Here is a 22,076-nt window from a genome sequence, read left to right as displayed (position 1 = left end):
ATGGAGGTTAAAGTACTGGTCTCCCATGGCCAACTGCATGGTTTTTGTCCCAGACCCAGCAGCTTGAAAATCACGCCGGGCATATGGTCATGCATTGCCAAAATCCTGAGAGGAGACTGAAGAAGAAGGGATTGTGCTGTGGCCCTGGGAGGAAGCAATTTTTCACTCTCTCTCTCTGTCTCTCTTTCTCCCTCTCTCTGTCTCTGTCTCTGGTGAGCACATGCATCCTACAATAAAACTAAAGAAAAAAAGAAGAGAAACACACTGGCATGTGTGCATATGTGCCTAAATTCCCAAGAGGAGAATGCAAGAGAAGGGATTATGATGTGCACATCCCTCTGGGATGCTTTCTCACTTTCCCTCTCTCTCTCTTTCTCTGATGAGCACATGTGCCCTATAGCAAATTTTTAAAAACTTTACAAATATATTTTCTTTCTTTATATCTGTATTCTATATGCATTTTTCTTTTCTTTCTTTCTTTCTTTTTTTTTGTTTAATTGCCAGAGGGTTTGTCTGCATACCAGAGAGGGAGAGAGAAAGAAAACACCCCCAATGGAGCCTGGTCACCCTGCAACCCTTTCCCCTTCCATTTTCCATTCTGTCAGGATCCTGGTCACACACGTAACCACTCCTGGCATGGTTTTTAAGTTGCCAGGGCCAGGATTAAAACCATGGTCTGTCATGTGGGAGCCAGTTTCCTGTGCATAGGGCTTAGATGCTGTGCTACAGGGCCAGCCTCTCTATAAGATGTTCCTATTTAAAATTTTTTTTAACTTTATTGTTAAAAAATAAGGCACAAATAAATACATTAGCCAAGGCCTATATAGGGTCAGAATTATCAATTTCACATCTTGTGTGACTGGAAGAGCCATGATGAACACAACAGCATGAGGTAAAATTCAGCACGAGAATAGGATGCACTCGATACATGGTAAGCATAGGATGGAGGAGGCTGCTGTTGACTTCACACAGCATGCCGTTTTACAGTAAACTTTTGGTTTTTTTAAAAGGATGATTTATTTAATTCCATTTGTTGTTGTTATTTTTTAAGTAGACAGAGAGAGAAAGGGAAAGCAAGAAAGCAAGCCGCTAGGTCCAGGACTCAAACCGCGGTTGACCATGTAGGAATCCAGTGCCTTTAACCACCATGTCACCTACTGGTCCCTAAACTTTTGTTATTAATAAGTAGGTATACACTCTAAAATAACAATAAGGGGACTAGCAGGTGGCATGATGATTAAGATGCTGGACTCCCACATGGCTGACTGTCATTCAAGTTCCAGACCAAGCAGCTTGAAAAATCACACCAAGCACGTGTGTGTGTGTGTGTGTGTGTGTGTGTGTGTGTGAGTGTGTGTGTGTGCTCGTGCTCGAAATCCCAGGAGGAGAATGGAGGAGAAGGGACTGAGGTGTGGCCATTCTCCTATGGTTAATTTCCTACTTTCCCTCTTACTGTCTCTCTCTGGCAAGCACACATGCCTTATGGCAAAAACGTAAAAATAAATAAATAAATAAAATAACGAGGTTGGAAGGTGATGTAGTGGTTAAGACACTGGACTCTTACATGACTGACTACAGTTCAAGTCCCAGACCCCGTGACTTGCTTTCACTCTCTTGCTGGTCAAATTGAAGAACAGTAATGATGAATAAAATTAAATAAATAATAATTTTTTAAAGAGGTTTTTACCTTAGGTTGCATGTACTAGCCAGAGAGAGAGAAACAGAGACAGTAAGAGGGAAAATGAGAAATCACCCCCCATGGAGATGGCCCTTCCACAATCCTTTCTGCATTCTCCTCCAGAATCTTGGGCATGCACACACACGTGTCTGACATGAATTTTAAGTCACTTGGTCCAGGACTTGAATCATGGTCACCCATGTGAGAGTCCAGCAACATAACTTCTACACCCTCTGCTGGTCCCATAAATAAATAATTCTTTAAAAAATGATAATATATGAGGCTGACAAGTGGCATGGTGGTTAAAAGCACTGGATTCTCACGTGGCCGACCGCAGTTCGAGTCCCAAACCTGGCGACTTGCTCTTTTGCTTTCCCTTTCTCTCTGGTCAAAGTAAAAAATAATAATCACTAATGGAATTAAATAAATAAATAAATAATTCTTTTTTTAAAAATAACATAAAATAACAATGGTATTGTATACAATTGAACATGCTATGTTTTTTGATGACTGGCAGGACAGTAAGTTTGTTTATAGCAACATCACCACAAATGTGAGTAATACACTGCACTAGTATGACAATTGATTAAGACAGAAATTTCTCAGCTCTATTATAATCTTAAGTGGCGACCATCACATATGTGGTCCATTGTTGACCAAAATGTCATTATACAGGACTGCTGCTACTTCTCCATTCTACCTGCCAGATATTTCATGAAACTAACCTACAATTGCACTAATTATTCAACTTTTAATCCATTTCATGTGTCCTTTTTGTAAGAAGTCTAGCTGTCAACTAAGGAATGCCAGAGAGGGACCAGCAGATGGTGGAATGGTTATGTCACTAGACTCCCACATAGTTGACTGCAGTTCTAGTCCTGGACCCAGCAATTTAAAAACTTATGCCACGCACGTGTGCATGTGTGCCCAAGATCCTGAGAGTAGAATGGAGGAGAAGGGATTGCAGCATGGCCATCCCCCCAAGGGGGCAATTTCTCACTTTCTGTCTCTCAGTCTTTCTTTGTCTCTCCGGCAAGTACACGTGCCCTGTAGCAAAAATCTCTTTAAAAAAAAAAAAAAAGGACATGCCAGAGACTCCTACAGTGTTTTAATGTTCATGATATGATAAAGTCCTCAAAACAGAATTTTTTATTTTATTAAGAACCAATAATTCCTCATCTTGATATCTAATCTGTTTAGCTAATCTGTGAATATTATCAATGTTATTTTGATTTGGTTTCTGCATGACAGTGATTTTTGTTTTGTTTTATTTTGTTTTGTTTTAAAATGTTTCTGCCTTAAGGTACATGCACTTGCCAGAGAAAGAGACATACATAGTGAGAGGGAAATTGAGAAATCACCCTCCAGGGAGGATGGCCCCAGGCAATCCCTTCTCCTTTATTATCCTCCTGGGATCCTAGGTGCACACACACACATGTCTGGAGTGAGTTTCAAGCTACCAGGTCCAGGATTTGAACTGCAGCTGGCCATGTGGGAGTCTGTGACTTAACCACTATGCTATGTACTGGGCCCCACAGTGTGGTGAAGTGCAAAAATCATAGGCGTTAGAGTTTGGCAGACCTGGGACCAAATGTAGTTTTCTTACTAATTGCACATATGCAAGCAGGTTGCTTAGTCTCTCTGAGCCTTAAGCTATGAGACAGTGTGGGAACCAAACATGTCAGTGTATGTAAAGCATTAGCACATTGCTTGAAATAAAACAAATGTAACCAACAGATGGCGTAATAATTGCATTGCTAGACTCCCACGTAGTGAAACACGATTCAAGTCCTAGACCCATTGGCTCAAAACTCATGCTGGGTGTGTGTGTGTGTGTGTGTGTGTGCACATGCGTGTGCCACCACGGCCAAGGAGGGGGCCAACAGGTGACATGTTGGCTAAAGGTGCTGGATTCCCACATAGCTGACCACGGTTTGAGTCCCAGACCTGGTGACTTGCTTTCTCCCTTTCCCTTTCTTTTTGCCTCTCTCTGGTAAAATTAAAAAATATTAACAAATGGAATTAAATACATAAATAATTCTCTAAAAAAAAAAGAAAAATTCCAAGAGGAGAATGGAGGAGTGGTGTGGCCCTTTCCCCAGGGATTTGATTCCTTGCTCTCTGTCTCTCTCTGTCTCTGCAGCAAGCACACACACCCCATAGCAAAAAAAAACACTTTTTTTTTTTTTTTAAAAAAAAGGACCAGCAGTTACTGTAATGGCTCTGTCACTGGACTCCCATGTAGTCAACCGCGGTTCAAGTACTGGACCTGGTGGCTTAAACTCACGCCGAGTGCGTGTGTGTGCATACCCAAGATCACAAGAGGAGAATGGAGGAGAAAGTATTGTAGCATGGCCATCTCCCCTGGGGGGTGATTTCTCACTTTCTGTCTCTCTGTCACTCTCTGTCTTTCTGGCGAGCGCCACACGCTCTATAGCAAAAACCTCTACAAAAAAAAAGAAAAAAAACATGTGGGACCAGCAGCAGGCATAATGGCTATGTCACTGGACTCCCATGTAGTCGACTGTGGTTCAAGTCCCAGACCTGGTGGGTTAAACTCACGCTGGGCACATGTGCATGCGTGCCCAAGATCCAGAGAGGAGAACGGAGGAGAAGGGATTACAGTGTGGCCATCTCCCCTGGAGGGTGATTTCTCGCTTTCTGTCTCTCTCTGTCTTTCTGGCAAGCACACATGCTCTATAGCAAAAAACATCTAAAAAAAAGAAAAAGAAAAATGTATAATAATATATATACCATCCCCATGTATTAATACTATGTGCAGAATCCTAGGTAACTTGAAAGAGAAATATGTAAGTATGTATGTATTATGGCTATTAGACTTAGTTCCCATATATTATTTTGGTTTCAGATTGACATAGAGATGTCTTTTGTAGACCAGACTGGGATTCAGAGTTTAATTGAGGGTTTGCTCCAGTATTCCTGGCCCAGTGACAAAGCTCCTATAGCGGTTCCTTTTCCTTCTGTGACTTTTGCTGAGGCATTGGCCACCTACGGAACGGATAAACCTGACACTCGCTTTGGAATGAAGGTATTTCTCTTCACTTCTTCAGAACCCTGCTGCCATATAATTCTGCCGTCTTTTAAACCGCTTTGGAATTCACAAGTGGTATACACTGTTAGATCACGTTTGTTTGTTTGTTTGTTTGTTTGTTTGTCTTTCTTTTTTTGTAGAGGTTTTTGCTATAGGGCGCATGCACTCTTGCCAGAAAGAGAGAGAGAGACAGAGAGACAGAAACCGAGAAATCACCCCCTGGGGGGGATGGCCATGCCGCAATCCCTTCTCCTCCATTCTTCTCTCAGGTTCTTGGGCACGCACGCACATGCGCCCGGCATGAGTTTAAGCCGCCAGGTTCGGGACTTGAACCGCGGTCGACTACGTGGGAGTCCAGCAACATAGCCATTACGCTAACTGCTGGTCCCTAGATCACGTTTTTGTTGCTACCAAGTTACAACAAGAAAGAGTAATAGTGCGTTAGCATCACAACACTTTTGGTCTAGCTACTATGTTCAGGGATCCATTTCCAAGACCAAGATTCTTGCTATAAAGTTCTTATTACTTATATGTTGATTATATGGATGTAAGTGGTAACAAGAAAGAAAAAAAAGTTGTGTTTTTTTTTTCTTTTTCACATTTTTATGCCAAATAGAAGGCAAATGATTAAAAGTTCACTCATGAGCAGGGACCAGCAGATGGCACGGTGGCTACATCGCTGGACTCCCATGTAGTTGACCACAGTTCAAGTCACGGACCTGGTGACTTAAACTCATGCCAGGTGCGTGTGCGTGTGTGACCAAGATCCCGGGAGGAGAATGGAAGAGAAGGGATTGTGACGTGGCCATTCCCCCCCCCGGGGGGGGGTGATTTCTCGCTTTCTGTCTCTCTGTTTCTCTCTGTCTTTCTGATGAGCGGATGTGCCCTATAGCAAAAACCCCTAAAAAAAAAAAAAAAAGAAGTTACTCATGATCAAACTCCATAGTACAACAGTAATGCACTGCTTAAAAGAAACTGGATCCCACATGGCAACCATGGTTCAAGTCCTCGACCTGGTCAGCATGAGACATGCCAGGCATATACATAAATTCTCAAGATTCTACAGGCTAGGAAGGGAGTCATAGCACAACCAAACCCTACAGAGGGTGCTCCTCTCTCTCTGTTTTTCTCTTGCGCGCACTTTCACATGTGCATGCACACCACTGTCATAAATAAAAAGGGAGTTACTTGTTTTCCTTGGTCTATATAGAGCTCAAACATGTAAAAATATTTTTTTCAAATTATTTATAAGTATTTAAGAGCCAGGGTAGAATTTGTATAGAGCAACTTTATTAGCAGGCAGTTACCATTTGCTCTGTGAGAGCAATATTCTTTAATCTCTAATAATACTGAGATTTCTGTATCTCAGTTCTGAGTACAAATTCCTTAGAAATTTAATTATGTCTGGCCTATGAATATCAGTACTCAACTCTTAGAATAAAAATATATAATGCTGGGAACCAGCAGTTAGCGTAATGGCTATGTCTCTGGACTCCCACATAGTTGACCACGGTTCGTGTCCCGGACCCGGTGGCTTAAAACTCATGCCGGGCGCGTGTGCGTGCGTGCCCAAGATCCCGAGAGGAGAATGGAGGAGAAGGGATTGCGGCATGACCATCCCCCCTGGGGGGTGATTTCTCGCTTTCTGTCTCTATGTCTCTCTCTGTCTGTCTGGCAAGCGCACGCGCCCTACAGTGAAAATCTCTCTCAAAAAAAAAATATATATATATATAATGCATAAGAAGTCATAACTATTTACTTTCAGTTGCCAACTTAACTACTCCTTGTTTCTTTTATGGAATAGTGGTTTTGTTTTTAATTATTTATTAAGTAAGCAGCCAGGTCTGGGACTCAAACCATAATCAGCCATGTGGGAGTCCAGCACCTTAACCACTATGCCTCCTGCTGGGCCTGGAATAGTGTGGTTAAGCCAGATTGCTTAGGTTAAAGACTGGTCCTGTTGGGTCCAGCAGGTTTAATAATAATTAAAGTTGTTATTTAATTTTAAAATTAAATAAACAAATAATTTTTTTAAATTCTGGCTCTGTCATCTACTAACTGTGTCATCTTGAACAAGTTACATCCTTCTCTGTGTCTTGGTTTCCCCATCTGTGAAATGGAGATAATGAGAGTATCAGCCTCACACTGTCATTGTGCAAGTGAAATGAATGAACATGTGTAAAACACATGTCAGTGCTCAGCCCACAGTGAACATTTATAAATACTAACTCATCTACATCTGTTCTCTTCTTTAAAATCTTATTTATAAGATGTTTTGAGATAAAAATTAATTCATGTTCATTTTGTTACCCATTTTCCAGATTGTAGATATCAGTGATGCGTTCAGAAACACCGAGATTGGATTTCTTCAGGATGCGCTTAGTAAGACCCAAGGAACCATCAAAGCCATACGTATTCCCGAAGGAGCAGTAAGTGAAACACAAGCCGGTGTTTTCTCTAGCATGTATGGCTTGGAAGTAAATATGTTCAATGCTGGCACATTTAAACTTTTGAAAGAATCATTTCCTTTTTTTTTCCCCTCAGTTTTGTTATAGGGTATGTGTACTCACCAGAGAGACACCGGTGGGGGTGGGGAGAGTAAAAAATCACTCTCTCTAGGGGTAATGGCCATACCACAATCCCTTCACCTCCACTGTCTTCTAGGGATTTTGGTTACACATGTGTACATGTTCATCATGAGTTTCTAGCCACCAGGTCTGGGACTCAGGTCTGGTTAGCAGGAAGTCCAGCACCTTAACCCCCATGACACCTGCTGGCCCAAGAACCATTTTTTTTTAAATAAAAATATGTTTGGGATGAGGCCAGCCCTGTAGCCTAGTGGTTAAGTGAACCTAATCTCACATAGATGACCACAGGCTGATCCGGCCCCAGTAGCTCAAAAAACACACAAGGTAGAGACCAGCCACTGGCATGGTGGTTAAGGTGGCTGGAGCCCACATGGCCAACTGTGCAGTTAAAGTCCCAGATCTGGTGTCTTGGGAAACATGCTGGGTGTGTGTGCTTGCCTGACCAAAATCCCAAAAGAAAGAAATGGAAGAGAAAGGACTGTGGTGACCGTGCCCTACTGGGGGCTTGCTTTCTCCCTCTCCCTCTTCCTATCTCTGGTGAGCACACAAACCCATTGGCAATCAAAAAGAAAAAAATGTGTGTGTGTGTATATAATATATATATTTATAAACATGTGTTTTATTACAAAATCTAACATTGTTCCTAAAATTTTAAGTAGAAAATAATAAAACCTTATGAATATTAATTTACATTCAAGAACTGAGCCTTTGCTTTTGTATGCTACAAACTATACTTGTTCATTTGATATAATTCCATTGGGTATATTTTATGAACATAAGATAATACTCAGTATTCTGTGTGCAGCTTCCTTTGGTTCAAAGACTCTCAGCCCCCTATGTGAGCTCCAGCATAGCCACGTCATATTGATTCTTGGTCTTCTCAGGATATTGATCTCAACCAAATGAATAACAGATGAACAAAAAGAACTAGAGCTTCAAAAGCCTATAAAGAAGAGGGAACCAGCAGTTAGCATAATGGCTATGTCGCTGGACTCCCACGTAGTCGACCACGGTTCGCGTCCCGGACCTGGCGGCTTAAAACTCATGCCGGGCGCATGTGCGTACGTGCCCAAGATCCCGAGAGGAGAATGGAGGAGAAGGGATTGCGGCATGACCATCCCCCCTGGGGGGTGAGTTCTCGCTTTCTGTCTCTATGTCTCTCTCTGTCTGTCTGGTGAGTGAACGTGCCCTATAGCGAAAACCTCTCAAAAAAAAAAAAAAAGCCTATAAAGAAGAGAAATAACAATTAAAGAGAGGAGAATGATTGGGTGACCAAGCACTGACTTGAAGACACATTTATTTTCTGTAGTTAGTATACCTACTTTAAAAGTGATTTAATAAAAGACATTTCAGAAGTATTTTTGAGGGACCAGCAGGTGACATGGTGATTAAAGCACTGGACATTCCCACATGGCCGATCATGGTTCAAGCCCTGGATCTGGCGGCTTGCTTTCTGACTTTCTCTCTCTCACTCTCTGTGTATGTATCTCTTTCTGATCAAATATAAAAATAAAAGAATGAATCAATAAAATTAAATAAATAATTCTTTTTAAAAAATAGTATTTTGAGTCAAACTTACTACTGTCCACCTGTAATCCTGGCTGCTCAGGAGATTGAAGCAGGAGAAACAAGAATTCAAGGCTGAGCTGGGCAACAGTAAGACCCTCTCTAAAAAGAAAAGAGGAAGTATTATAATAAGATTACTATTTTGAAAGGCAACAATCATTTGGATACATATGCATATTAATATATTTAGATTGGGACCAACAGATAATGTAATGGCTAGGTCGTTGGACTCCCATGTAGTGAACCACGGTTCAAGTCTTGGACCTGGTGGCTTAAACTCACACCGGGCACAATGAGCATGCATGCCCAAGATCCTGAGAGGAGAGGGATTGCAGCATGACCATCCCCCCCCGGGGGGGGGTGATTTCTTGCTTTCTGTCTCTGTCTCTCTGTCTTTCTGGCGAGCACATGCGCCCTATAGCAAAAACCTCTCCAAAAAGAAATTCAGATTAGCATAAGAACTCACCCTTGTTACTTTTTGCCCAGTTTGTATGTTCAGTGGACAGTAATTCAGTGTCTTTTATCTAACCCAGACAGGATGAGTATATTTAAGTTAGTATAGGATACTATTATTATTTTTTTTTTTAGTTAGTTTTTTTCCCCCCATAGGTCACATGCACTTGCCAGAGAGAAGTAGAGAGAGGCAAAGTGAGAAATCACCCCCTACGGGAGTAGCCACACTACACTCCCCTCTCCTCCATTCTGGGATTTGGGGGCATGCATGCACATGTACCCAGTGTGACTTTCAAGACTCTGGATCTGAGACTTGAACTACAGTCAGCCATGTGAGAGTCCAGCACCTTAACCAACATGCCACCTGCTGGCCCTCACCTACTTTTATTATATTTTGAGCACATCTTTTCTTCCCTAAGTAGATACAAGAACTGCAGAAATCATGCTTTTACCCTTTTTTTTTTTTTTGGTTTTATAACTTTATTTGAAAATCAGCAGTTACTTCTCATCAACATTGACTGTAAATTTTTGAAAGTGGTAACAGGTATGTAGGTCACCAGAGATAGAGCTTGTTGGGTGAATCCTCATCCTCATTACATTTTCTGGACAACCACACACAGATACAAGAGGGGATGTTTCTTATTCCTTTGGCCCAGACAGCTTTGTTGAGCCTGGTTATCAGTGTATACATCTGGAGACCCCATCTCCATCATGGCAAATTTCTGGATCTCTTTGAGTGCCCCAGGAGCACTTTTTTTTTTTTTTTGAGAGGTTTTTGCTATAGGACGCGTGCGCTCGCCAGACAGACAGAGAGAGACATAGAGACAGAAAGCGAGAAGCCACCCCCCAGGGGGGATGGTCACATCGCAATCCCTTCTCCTCCATTCTCCTCTCGGGATCTTGGGCACACACGCACACACGCCCGGCATGAGTTTTAAGCCACTGGGTCCAGGACGTGAACCATGGTTGACTATGTGGGAGTCCAGTGACATAGCCATTACGCTAACTACTGGTTCCCCAGGGGCACATTTCTTGAAGCCCACCCCATGGATGTGTTTGTGAATGTTGATGGTGTACTCCCGGGTCACCATCTCACTGATGAATATTATTATTAACCTGAAAGTTACTTTTTTTTCCCACAGTTCAGTTGTAGAGATTCATTTCAGTCATTTTCATACACATACATGTACAAGGTCTTCTGTGGAATGTATTCTCATTACCAATGTGGTCTACATAATTGGAAAAAAGTAAATTCTGTAGTAAGTTTTAAAAATTTGTCAACCCAGTCAATAGCATGGTGGTTAAAGCAGCTGGATCCCCATGACTGACTGGGTCCTGGACCCAGTGGCTTCAAAGATAGGATAGCGCATGTGTGTGCACCCAAATCCTGAAGGGAGAAATGAAGGAGAAGGCATTGCAGCATGATTGTTCTCCATAGAGGGTGCTTGCTCAAGTCCTTCCTCTCCCCCCACCACCATCCAGTGAGCATACACACCTTCTGGCAAATTTTTTTAAAAAAAGTTATTTGGCAGCAAAATTTAATTTTTATTAAACTGCTCTATTATGACAGAAAAACATACTATATTTGTGTCCCATTTAATATGATAAACACATTATGAAGCTAAGTGTCACATTGCTAAGTTTACTTTGATTTCCTTTCATCAGAAATATTTGAAAAGGAAAGACATCGAGCGCATTAGGAAATCTGCAGCTGACCATTTTAATCAGGTAAGGAGTTAATTAGGGCAGGTTTTTATTTTCCTTTGGGGAATTCTTTTTTTGTTTTTGTTTTGTTTGTTTTGTTTTTTGAGAGGTTTTTGCTATAGGGCACGTGCGATTGCCAGAAAGACAGAGAGACAGAAAGCGAGATATCACTCCCCAGGGGGGATGGCCACACTGCAGTCCCTTCTCCTCCATTCTCCTCTCCCGCCTTGAGTTTAAGCCACCAGGTCCAGGACTACATGGGAGTCTAGCGACATAGCCATTATGCTAACTACTAGTTCTGGAGGATTCTTTGTTTTTAAACTAATAATTGCTTGAGCAATTAAGTTGTCTTTAGTTTTGAGGGTATTGCTGTTTCAGATCCTTCTTCTGCTTTTCTTCTATTTATTTTATTTATAGGTTTTTGCCTTAGGGCACATGCACTTCAGGGGAGAGGGGAGGTCAGACACTGTGAGAGGGAAACTGAGAACTCACTCCTGGAGTGAGGGATAGCCGCCCTGCAATCCCTTTTCCATTCTTCTCCCATGATCTTCGGCACACTTGCACAGGCATCAGCATGATTTTTAAGCCACCAGGTCTAGGACTTGAATTGCTGACAGCCACATGGGGTCCAGCAATGTAACCACTGTGCCATCTGCTGGTCCCTCCTCTGTTTATTTTTTTTATTTTTTTATTTTATTTATTTTTTTTTTTTGGAGAGATTTTCACTGTAGGGCGCGTGCGCTCGCCAGACAGACAGAGAGAGACATAGAGACAGAAAGCGAGAAATCACCCCCCAGGGGGGATGGTCACGCCGCCATCCCTTCTCCTCCATTCTCCTCTCGGGATCTTGGGCACGCACGCACACGCGCCCGGCGTGAGTTTTAAGCCACCGGGTCCGACTTGAATTGCTGACAGCCACGTGGGGTCCAGCAATGTAACCACTGTGCCAGCTGGTTCCCCCTCCTCTGTTTATTTTTAAAGTTAATCTTACCTCTAGGTATAACTCTGAGACTTCAGATTAGTTGAATTAACAATTAATCAGAATGTGAAAATTCAACTATAGTTTTTTGTTTGTTTTTTAAATATTTTAATTTGCTATAAGGGATGTGTGCTCACTAGAGAGACAGAAGGGTGGAGGGAGGGAGGAGGCAGAAACTGAGGAAGTATTCCCCAGGAAATAGTCACACCATAATCCTGTCTCCATTCTTCCCTCATTTCAGGATTTTGGGCACACACATACATGCTTCACCAGTGTTTTTCAAGTCCTGAATCAGGACTTACAACATAGAGTTGGCCATGTGGAATCCAGTTACCATTGTCACTGGCTCTAGTCTATCTTTTTGGAATTTCTATAAGGTATATGTAGAATTTTCTGGGAGTTTTCTTCAACTCTTCTGTTGAACTTTTTTCCAGCATTTTTATTTCACCATTGCTTTTTTCACTGCATCTTACTCTGGTTTTATAGATAAAATATCTTTTCAAGTGCCTTTGAGGATTCAGGTCTTCTTTTTTTTGTTTCTGTTTTTGTTTTTGCCACAGGGCACATGTGCTTGCCAGAGACAGAGAGAGAGAGAAGCAGGGGGTGAGAAATCAACCCCCAGGGGGAAAAGCAGTGGCGTAATGGCTATGTTGCTGGTCTCCCATGTAGTCGACCACGGTTTGAGTCCCAGACCTGGTGGCTTGAAACTCGCACCTGGTGGCTTGAAACTCACGCGTGTGTGTGCGTGCCCAAGATCCTGAGAGAAGAAGAGAAGGGATTGCAGCGTGGCCATCCCCCGTGGGGGGTGATTTCTCACTTTCTGTCTCTCTATCTCTCTCTGTCTGTCTGGTGAGTGCACATGCCCTATAGCAAAAACTTCTCAAAAGAAAAAAAAAAAAAAAAGAAATCAACCCCCAGGGGAAATGGCCATACCATAATCCCTTCTCCATTCTCCTCTTGTGATTTTGGGCAGACATGCACATGTACCTGGTGTTTTTCAAGCCACCCGGTTCAGGACTCAAACTACAGAGTTAGCCATGTAGGATCCAGCAACATAACCACTATGCCACTTGCCAGCACTTCAGGGTCTCTTTTGGTCTCTAACTTATCCATCTTTGTCTTTTAGTTATTTTATTATTTTTTTTTTTAGAGGTTTTTGCTTATAGGGTGTGTGCACTCGCCAGAAAGACAGAGAGAGACAGAAAGACAGAAAGCGAGAAATCACTCCCCGGGGAGGATGGCCACACTGCAATCCCTTCTCCTCCATTCTCCTCTCAGGATCCTGGACACGCACACACACGTGCCCGAAGTGCGTTCAAGCCACTAGGTCCAGGACTCGAACCATGGTCAACTACATGGAAGTTCAGCGACACAGCCATTACGCAAACTGCTGGTCTCATAGTTATTTATTTTTTTAATGCTGCAGTTTCTTCAATGTGTAGTGATTACTGGTTCTGTGTACATATTTAAACATATTTAAAAATGAGGTGGGGTAGTACTGTGGCCTAGTGGTTAAGTGACCCAGATCCCACATGACCAACTCCTGGTTCAAATCCCAGACCTGGCAGCTTGAGAAACACACTCGACACATGTGTATGCATCCCCCAAATCCCTACAGGTTGGAAAAATGGAGGAAAAGGAACTGTGGCATGATCATGCCCCATTGGAGGGTGCTTTCTCTCTCTCCCTCTCTTTCTGGCTCTCTCTGGCAAATACATGCACCCTTTGGCTGATAAACAAAACCAAACCAAAAAAATTTGAGGCATTTGGGTCAGCCCTGTAGTGCAGTGATGAAGTGCTGTGCAAAGGGAACCAGATTCTACATGGCCAATCACAGTTCAAATCCCAGCCCCAGTAGGCTAAAAAACACATTGGTCATGTGTGCATGAGTGCCCTAAGTCCTGATGGGAAGGAGAAATGGAGTAAAAGGGTGGAGGTGCGAGTACCTCCCACTGGGAGTCCCTTCTCTCTCATTCTCTAGAGCGCACATGTTCTCCGGCAATTTTTTTTTTTTTTTTATGAGGCTTTTTCTTAAAAAAAAAAAATGCTTATTTACTTTTATTTATCTTTTTAAATTTGCTATAGGGCACATGGTTTCACGAGAGAGAGAAAGTGAGAAAGCAAGCCTCCAGGTCCAGGACTTGAAACACAGTAGGTCATGTGGAAGTCCAGTGCCTAAGCCACCACGCCACCTGCCAGCCCCAAGAATGAGGCATTTTAGGGACTAGCAGATGCATAGTGGTTACAGCACTAGACCCCAACATGGCCAACTGCGGTTCGAGCACCAGACTCAGTGGCTTGAAACTCACACTGGGTGCATATGTATGTGCACAAAATCCTGAGAGGAGATGAGAGGGGATTGTGGTGTGGCCATCCACCCAGGGGTGACTTATCAATTTCCCTCTCTGTCTCTGTCTCTCTCTCTGGCAAGCACACACACACACTCTATAGCGAAAATCTCTCTTAAAAAAAGCATACCATAAAGGAATGAGGCATTTAAAAACTGATTGAGAGTATAGGGTCCTTAAAAGGGCTTTGTAAATGGTTTTGTTTAGAATAAGCAGCAAAGCTACTGGCTGTTAGGCTAGGGGCTCAGCTTAAGCCTCCTGAGCCTCTTCAGGATTCTGTAGTTAAATCAGCTCCTTCTTGTGATACTCCTGCCTCTGTTGTTCTTTAGAGCTCCCTGCTTCTTCCTCACTCCTATTCTTTTCACTTTCAAATGCCAAAAATTGTAGAAATCTCTCTCATCTACTGACATTCTTCCCTGCTATTCTTGCCCCTTACCACCTTTTATTTATTGCGATGAGATTAGTTTTTTAAATTTCTTTAGTATCACTTTGAAGGGATTCAGGGAGGAAACACAGATGACCTCATATAAGTTCTCTCCTAGGTACAAGAAGTCCTTGTACTATGAGAAAATAAATCAATCTCTTTTATGTATTTATTTTTAATACACTTTTATATCTTTATTAATCTTTTAAATTTTATTTATTATTACTTTTGTTTCTAATTTGACCAGAGAGAGACAGAGAAAGAGAAAAGGAAAGTAAGTAAACAAGCCACCAGGTCCAGAATTTGAACCGTGGGAGTCTAGCACCTTAACCACCATGCCACATGTTGGCTTCCAATCTCACTTTTTAAAAAAATATGTTCTTTTTAAATTTTTTTTAAGAGATATCTTTGCTTTTAGGGCGTGTGCTTGCCAGAGAGACCGAGAGACAGAAAGTGAGAAATCACTCCCCAGACACCACAGTCCTTTCTCCTCCATTATCCTCTTATAGTTTGCACATGTATACACACATGCCCAGCATGAGTTTTAAGTCACCAGGTCCTGGACTCAAATCGGAGTCAACTTTGTGGGAGTCTAGCAATGTAACCATTATGCCATCTGCTGGTCCAACAAATCTTTTTTTTTTTATCATAGGAAGTCTTACCTATATTCCTGATAGCCAATAGCAACTGGAACTCTCCAGTTGCTAAATTCATAATGGAGGAACGAAGATTGGAATTGATCAGACTGATGGAGATCCAAGAGGAAGATGTGGTCCTACTAACTGCCGGAGAACACCAGAAAGCAGTAAGAAAAATGACCCCCAAGCCTCTCTGCTATTGATACCAAGTAATAACTCTCCTCTCCTGCATGTACAGTACATGTTTGAAACTATTATTTGAGAAAATGGAGCCGCTCTGTATATGTTGTTACATAAATAAATATCTCCCAGTGTGTTGTAATAGAATGTGTGGTAATTAGTTTTTCCCATCAGCTGCCACCCTCCATTGGCATGAAACAGTTAGATCTGGCTCTAATGAGTAAAGCTTGTTAGTCTGTAAAGGGCTATTGGTATTAGTTATAACCATGAAAAAATACTTTGACTTTCAAGATTTTGCAGATGAAGAGAATTTGGTAGTGTCATACATAAAGCAGGTAAGTACATAAAGCATTCCTAGAGATGTGGAAAGACAGATCAGACTTCTACAGAGCTGCTGGGCTGGTGGGAATCCTGGGCCAACTTGGTCAGGCAGTACCTTTTCCTTAAGAGCAGCTGCTGCAGGTGATGAGAACGCCATGCACTGGCTCAGTCACCACACTTCTGGGGATGTTCAGAAGACTGCATTTAGCTCTATGATCTTTGCAAAATATGCAGAATGTGGTACAAAGGCAGCCATGAGTATTGAAAACACAAAGGTTGAGCATATAGTATATAATTTCTTTAAAGTAATAGTTTCCAGTTAGTACCTTATCAAGTTCATTCTTCTAATTTATATGTATACTTATTTGTCATTTTCTCTTCCAAAGGAAAAGTTTCATTATTCAGTTTCAAGGTTAAATGTAACCCAGGCTTTCCCTTTCCAGCAGTAGTAGAGGAAAGGCTATTTAATTACAAGTTTCATTATCAATGTATCTCTCTCTCTCTCTTTTTTTTTTTTTTTTTTTTTTTGAGAGATTTTTGGTGTAAGGGCACATGTACTCACCAGAGAGACAGAAAGAGAAAGTAAGATATCAAACCCTGGGGGGATGGCCATGCTGCAATTCTTTCTCCTCCATTCTCTTGGAATTTGGGCACGTGCACATGCACCAGGCTTGATTTTTCAAGCCACCCAGTCCAGGACTTGAACTGCAGTTGGCCATATGTTAGTCCAACCTGCTGACCCTATTAATGCATCTCTTAAAGAACATTTGGGCCAGATGATGGCATGGTGGTTAAGGTGGCTGGATCCCACATGACTAACCACGCAGTTCAAGTCCTAGACCTGGTGGCTTGAAAAACACTCCAGGTACATGTGCATGTATGCCCAAAATCCCAAGAGAATGGAGGAGGAAGGATTGTAGCATAGCCATTGCCCATGGGTGGTGATCTATCACTTTCTTTTCTCTCTGTCTCTCTCCAGCAAGTGTATGTGCCTTATTTAAAGAACTTGGAATTTTGTATGTACTGCTGTAAATTAATTTGGCTATTAAATGTTCTCTTGGTATGAACATGCCACTGTCCCTTTCTCAGGAAAATGTGGTACAGATTCCTATTGGGCCTTCCTTGAAAGAAAGCCAAAAACCAGTCTAATGAGGAATAACAAACTGCAGATGTTGTAGTGAGGGTGCCTTATGTGGATACGTAAGAGTAACATAGAATGGGCCATAAAATGGCACCCCATGTGTGTCTGTGGGCATGTGCCACTGTTCTTTTTCCAGGGAAGCTCTGCACACCATAGAGAGCACTTATTAAACACTTTATATTTGCCAAGCACTCCCCTAAGTGCTTTGTATGTGTTAACTCATTTAATCCTTATGCTAGTCCCTGATACTACTGCAATTTTAAAAACAAGAAAGCTGAGGCACAGAGGTTAAAAGTGTGCTCACAGTCACACAGCTAGTAAGTAGAGGACCCACTTGGTCCAGCATTTATTGGACATTAGCTATGTGCCAGTACTTGGCAGGTCCTCACCAGTCTTCAAGAGCAGGTCTTCAGAATGACTGTCCATGTACTTGGTTGGGTCCGGCACCTTCTGTATCTTTTCTCACTTCCGTTTCACATCAGTCTTTTGAAGTGGACTTTTTTTAATATAATTTGCTGTAGGGTGCATGTACTCACTGGAGAGAGACAGAGAGAGAGAGAAGGTGAGAAATAACCTCCCAGGGGAAGTGATGCGCTGCAATCCTTCTCTTCCATTCTCCTCTTCAGACTTTGGGCACACATGCACATATACCTGGTGTGTTCTTCAAGGACCAGACCTGGTGAGGTCTGGGACTTGAACCACACAGTCAGCCACATGGGATTCACCCACCTTAACCACCAAGCTATCTGCTGGCCATGGGATGGATATTTTTATCCCCATTTTATTATGGTAAAGGAAACACAAAAGTTAGTAATTAGTGAAAGTGCACTTCAGATTCCAGGTCTGCAAAGGTCTAGTCCCTGTGTTCTTAATCACTGTGTCATTATGTGCTCATAGTCATACTCAACCATTTTACAGACAGATCATTCTCACATCTTCATCTCCTGAGAGGCAGAGGGTGCTTCATCTGTTATTTGACTAACCCTTTATCAGAGAATGATCTGGCTTCAGAATCTAGGTTGTCTTTTTAAATAGGTTAAATCTTTTACACCTTCTGTGCCAAGAAGTTCACTCCACATTTGTGTCTTCTGTTTGCAGTGCACTTTGTTGGGAAAATTACGCCTGGAATGTGCTGACCTTCTAGAGATGAGAGGCATGGTGCTGCGCGACCCAGCTGTGTTCTCCTTCCTGTGGGTTGTAGACTTCCCACTCTTCCTTCCCAAGGAGGAAAGTCCTAGAGAGCTAGAGTCAGCCCACCACCCGTTTACGGCTCCCCATCCTGGCGACATCCACCTCCTATGCAGTGAGCCTGAAAAGGTACCATGGCTATACTTCCCATCAAGAAGGAATGTGGCAACAAAGGAAAATAATTCCAGATTTCAGTCTGAAGATAGTGAGGACCCCGTTCTGGAAGCTCTACAAGAAACTGTGGGGTTTGAGCCACTAATTAATACGTTGTCTTGGGGCCAGCAACTGTTTGGGTAGTTAAGTGGTGGTTAAGGCTCTAGATCCCACATGATCGACTCTATGGTTTGAGTCCCAGACCCCATGGCTTGAAGAACATGCCAGGCACATGTGTGTGCATCCCCAAAATCTCAAGAGCAGAATGGAGAAGGGATTGCAGTGTGGCCTTCCCCCAACGGGGTGATTTTTCACTTCCTCTTTCTCTCTCTGGCTCTCTCTGGCAAGTACATGTGCCCCATGGCAAAAATATTAAAAAAAAAAAAAAAAAAAAGTCTCCAAGTACAGTATATTCAATTTAGAACAACAACAACAAAAAAAAAAAACCAGAAATTTTCTCTAATACAAATACTGAATGTTTTAGGTCCGAAGCCAACACTATGACTTGGTTTTAAATGGCAGTGAGATTGGAGGTGGTTCTATCCGAATTCACGATGCAGAGCTACAGCGTTACATCCTGCAAACACTGCTAAAGGTAATAAACAGCTTCTTCTAACCAGTTTTTCTAACCTGGTCTTTTTTTTTTTACTGAAACACTTACCAGTTTTATAAATTTTTGTAGTAAATGGAGGTTTTCCTAGACACAAAATAGTGTCAGCTTATCTCTCTGCTGTAGGACTTGAGAAATTCAATGGTAATTGCTGCTTATTAGTGCTTACTGTATGCCAGGTACTGTTTAAGTCCTTGATATGCATTGATGCATTTAAATCTCACAATCACTTTATAAGGTAAATACCCTGGGACCTGCAGTTGGCATAATGGCTATGTCGCTAGACTGCCATGTAGTCAACCATGGTTCGAGTCCCAGACCTGGTGGTTTAAACTCACACTGGATGCGCATGCACGCATGCCCAAGATCCTAAGTGGAGAATAGAAAAGGGATTGCGGTGTGGCCATCCCCCCTGGGGGCTGGTTTCTCACTTTCTGTCTCTCTCTGTCTTTCTGGTGAGCGCACACATCCCATAACAAAAACCTTTCCAAAAAGGAAAAAAAAAAAGATATCCCTTAAGAATGTATTGGTAGCCAGGCATGGTGGCACGTGTCTGTAATCCCAGCTACTCGGGGAACTGAAGTATGAGGATCACAAGTTTGAGGCCAGCCTGAGCAACAGAGCAAAACCATGTCTAACAAAAATCATCAATCAATCACATTGCTTCTTCTGCTCCTGTACAGTGGTTCCAAGCTCTGCTGCACATTAGATTAGAATCATCTGGAAAGCATTAACAAAAACAAACTGTTGCCTTGGCCCCATACGAGGCCTTGACACACTGTGTGAGTCCTAGGCTCTGTTTGATGCACCCCACTTGATTCTCCTCTGTAGTGTGGTTGGAGAACTATCTCCAGACAAGCTTTCAAAAGTTCTACACTCAGTGCCAAAATAGTTACTAAATAGATACTCACACAGTCACCATATCCAATAGCCTGTTCTTGGCCCTGTAGCTTTCCTGCTCTCCAGCAGCATTTGACATGCTGGTCCCTGTGCCAGGACTATAGTTACTTTTCACTCTGCATCTCTACCTCCTTGACTAGTTTCCCTCTGTCTGCATCTTCAGCACTATCAGTAGCTGCCAGAGTTACTGAGCAACAGGCATTTCTGTACATATTGCCATCTGTGCTTCATCTTACTCCATCACTGAACTGTAAACCTCTTAAGGTATTTTCTTAACACTTTCCCAATGAGTTATTATTAGTTAAGTCATATTAAGTAACTTTTTAATTCAACTTTATTTTCCCTTTAGCACCTAATTCTAAATGTGGCACTTCGTGGACCTGTAGCATTTATTTTAACTGAATTTCCGTTTGAATTTCAGGAAGATGTGAAATTGCTCTCCCATCTGCTCAAAGCTTTAGATTATGGAGCACCCCCTCACGGAGGAATTGCCTTAGGTAAACAACTTTTTTTTTTTTTTTTTGAGAGGTTTTTGCTATAGGGCATATGTGCTTGCCAGAAAGAGAGACATACAGAGAGACAGAAAGCAAGAAATACCCCTCTGGGGGGGATGGCCACACCACAGTCTCTTCTCCTCTATTCTCCTCTCAGGATCTTGGGCACACACGCACACACATCCGGTGTGAGTTTAAGCCACTGGATCTGGGACTCAAACTGCGGTCAACTACATGGGAATCCAGCAACATAGCCATTATGCCAACTACTGGTCCCAAACAACTTGTCTTTCTGTAAACTAAATTTCATTCCATAATTCTGTATCTCAAATTTGGGTTTTCACCTTGTGGTGGTGGAGGGGCATTTGAGTCCAAGATTTTAAGTTCCTGTTTTAATTTCAGTAATTTTTCAAAGAATTATTATTATTATTATTATTCAATTTGCTACAGAACACATGCACTCACCAGAGAGAAACAGCAGTGAGGGGGTAGCAGTGAGAAGGCACGGAGGTTGAGGCTGCTGGATCTCACATGGCCGACCTCACAGTTTGAGGTCCGGACCCAGTGGCTTGATAATCATGCCAGGTACTTGTGCGGACTTGAACTGCGGTTGACTACATGAGAGTCCAGCAATATAGCCATTATGTCATGCCCAAAATTCTGATAGGATAGAGAAATGAAGAAAAAAGGATTGCATTCTGACCATAACCCATGGTGGGGAGTGGAGGAGCAGTTCTCTTTTTTTCTGGTGAGCCTTCTAGCATTTGAAAAAAGATTATTTTTAATAAATAAATTTTACCAATTTTAATATGTATTTGAAAGAACTTTTTAAATTTGCAATATGGCATGTGCATTCACAGGGGGGTAGGAGAAGCAAGCAAGAGACATACAGAGAGAAAGCACTCCCCAGGGGGAATGGCCACACCACAATCTCTTTTCCTCCATTCTCCTCCCAGGATTTAGGATGAGTGCGTACATGCCTGGTATGATTATCAAGCTGCCATGTTCGGGACTCAAACTGCATAGTTGGCCCCGTGGGATCCAACTGCCTTAACCACCATGCCCAAGAGGTTTTTTGTTTTGTTTTGTTTTGTTTTTAATAGAATATAAAACTACAGGGACCAGCAGGTGACATAGAAGTTAAGAGCACTAGACTCTCCCATGGTCGACCATGGTTTGATGGTTCGAGTCCTGGACCTGGCAACTTGCTGTCTCATCACCACCCCCCACCCCGCTCTGTCACTCTGGTCATATTAAAATAAATAGATAAAGTTAAATGAAATAATTCTTAAAAATATATATATATATATAAAACTAGAGACTAGAGACTTTCTCCCTCACAGGGCTGTTGTTGCCAGAATCAGAGGTGATATATATGTAAGATAATGTGAGTGAAAATGCTTTGAAAAATTATAAAGCATTACACAAATCCTCCATGGCATGGAGGTTGAGGCTGCTGGATCTCACATGGCCAACTTCACAGTTCAAGGTCTGGACCCAGTGGCTTGATAGTCACACCAGGCACTTGTGTGTAAGTACCCAGAATCCTGAGAGGAGAATAGAGGAGAAGGGATTGCAGCATGGCCATCACCCCCTGGAGGGGTGATTTCTCTCTCTCCAGCAAGTGTATGTGCCATATAGCAAAAATACAAAATCAAA

General features: G+C 42.3%; 1 protein-coding gene across 3 annotated transcripts in view; it reads left to right on the top strand.

The window, feature by feature from the left end:
- Positions 1–22,076, top strand: part of DARS2 (aspartyl-tRNA synthetase 2, mitochondrial) — a 42,795-nt gene that overhangs the window by 18,812 nt on the left and 1,907 nt on the right. The window contains exons 10-16 of one of the 3 annotated variants that reach the window (XM_006153342.3): positions 4,548–4,727; positions 7,052–7,159; positions 11,003–11,065; positions 15,445–15,597; positions 18,171–18,389; positions 18,898–19,008; positions 20,345–20,420. In XM_006153342.3, coding sequence (XP_006153404.1) covers positions 4,548–4,727; positions 7,052–7,159; positions 11,003–11,065; positions 15,445–15,597; positions 18,171–18,389; positions 18,898–19,008; positions 20,345–20,420 — 910 coding nt within the window. The remainder of the gene's footprint in view (positions 1–4,547; positions 4,728–7,051; positions 7,160–11,002; positions 11,066–15,444; positions 15,598–18,170; positions 18,390–18,897; positions 19,009–20,344; positions 20,421–22,076) is intronic. The other 2 variants (XM_027773771.1, XM_006153343.3) reach the window with 2 other exon arrangements.

Source organism: Tupaia chinensis, unplaced genomic scaffold (assembly GCF_000334495.1).
Source record: "Tupaia chinensis unplaced genomic scaffold, TupChi_1.0 Scaffold000369_1, whole genome shotgun sequence".
NCBI lineage: Eukaryota > Metazoa > Chordata > Mammalia > Scandentia > Tupaiidae > Tupaia > Tupaia belangeri.
The sequence above is the reverse complement of the archived record's forward strand: the minus strand, read 5'-3'. Positions and strand labels throughout refer to the sequence as shown.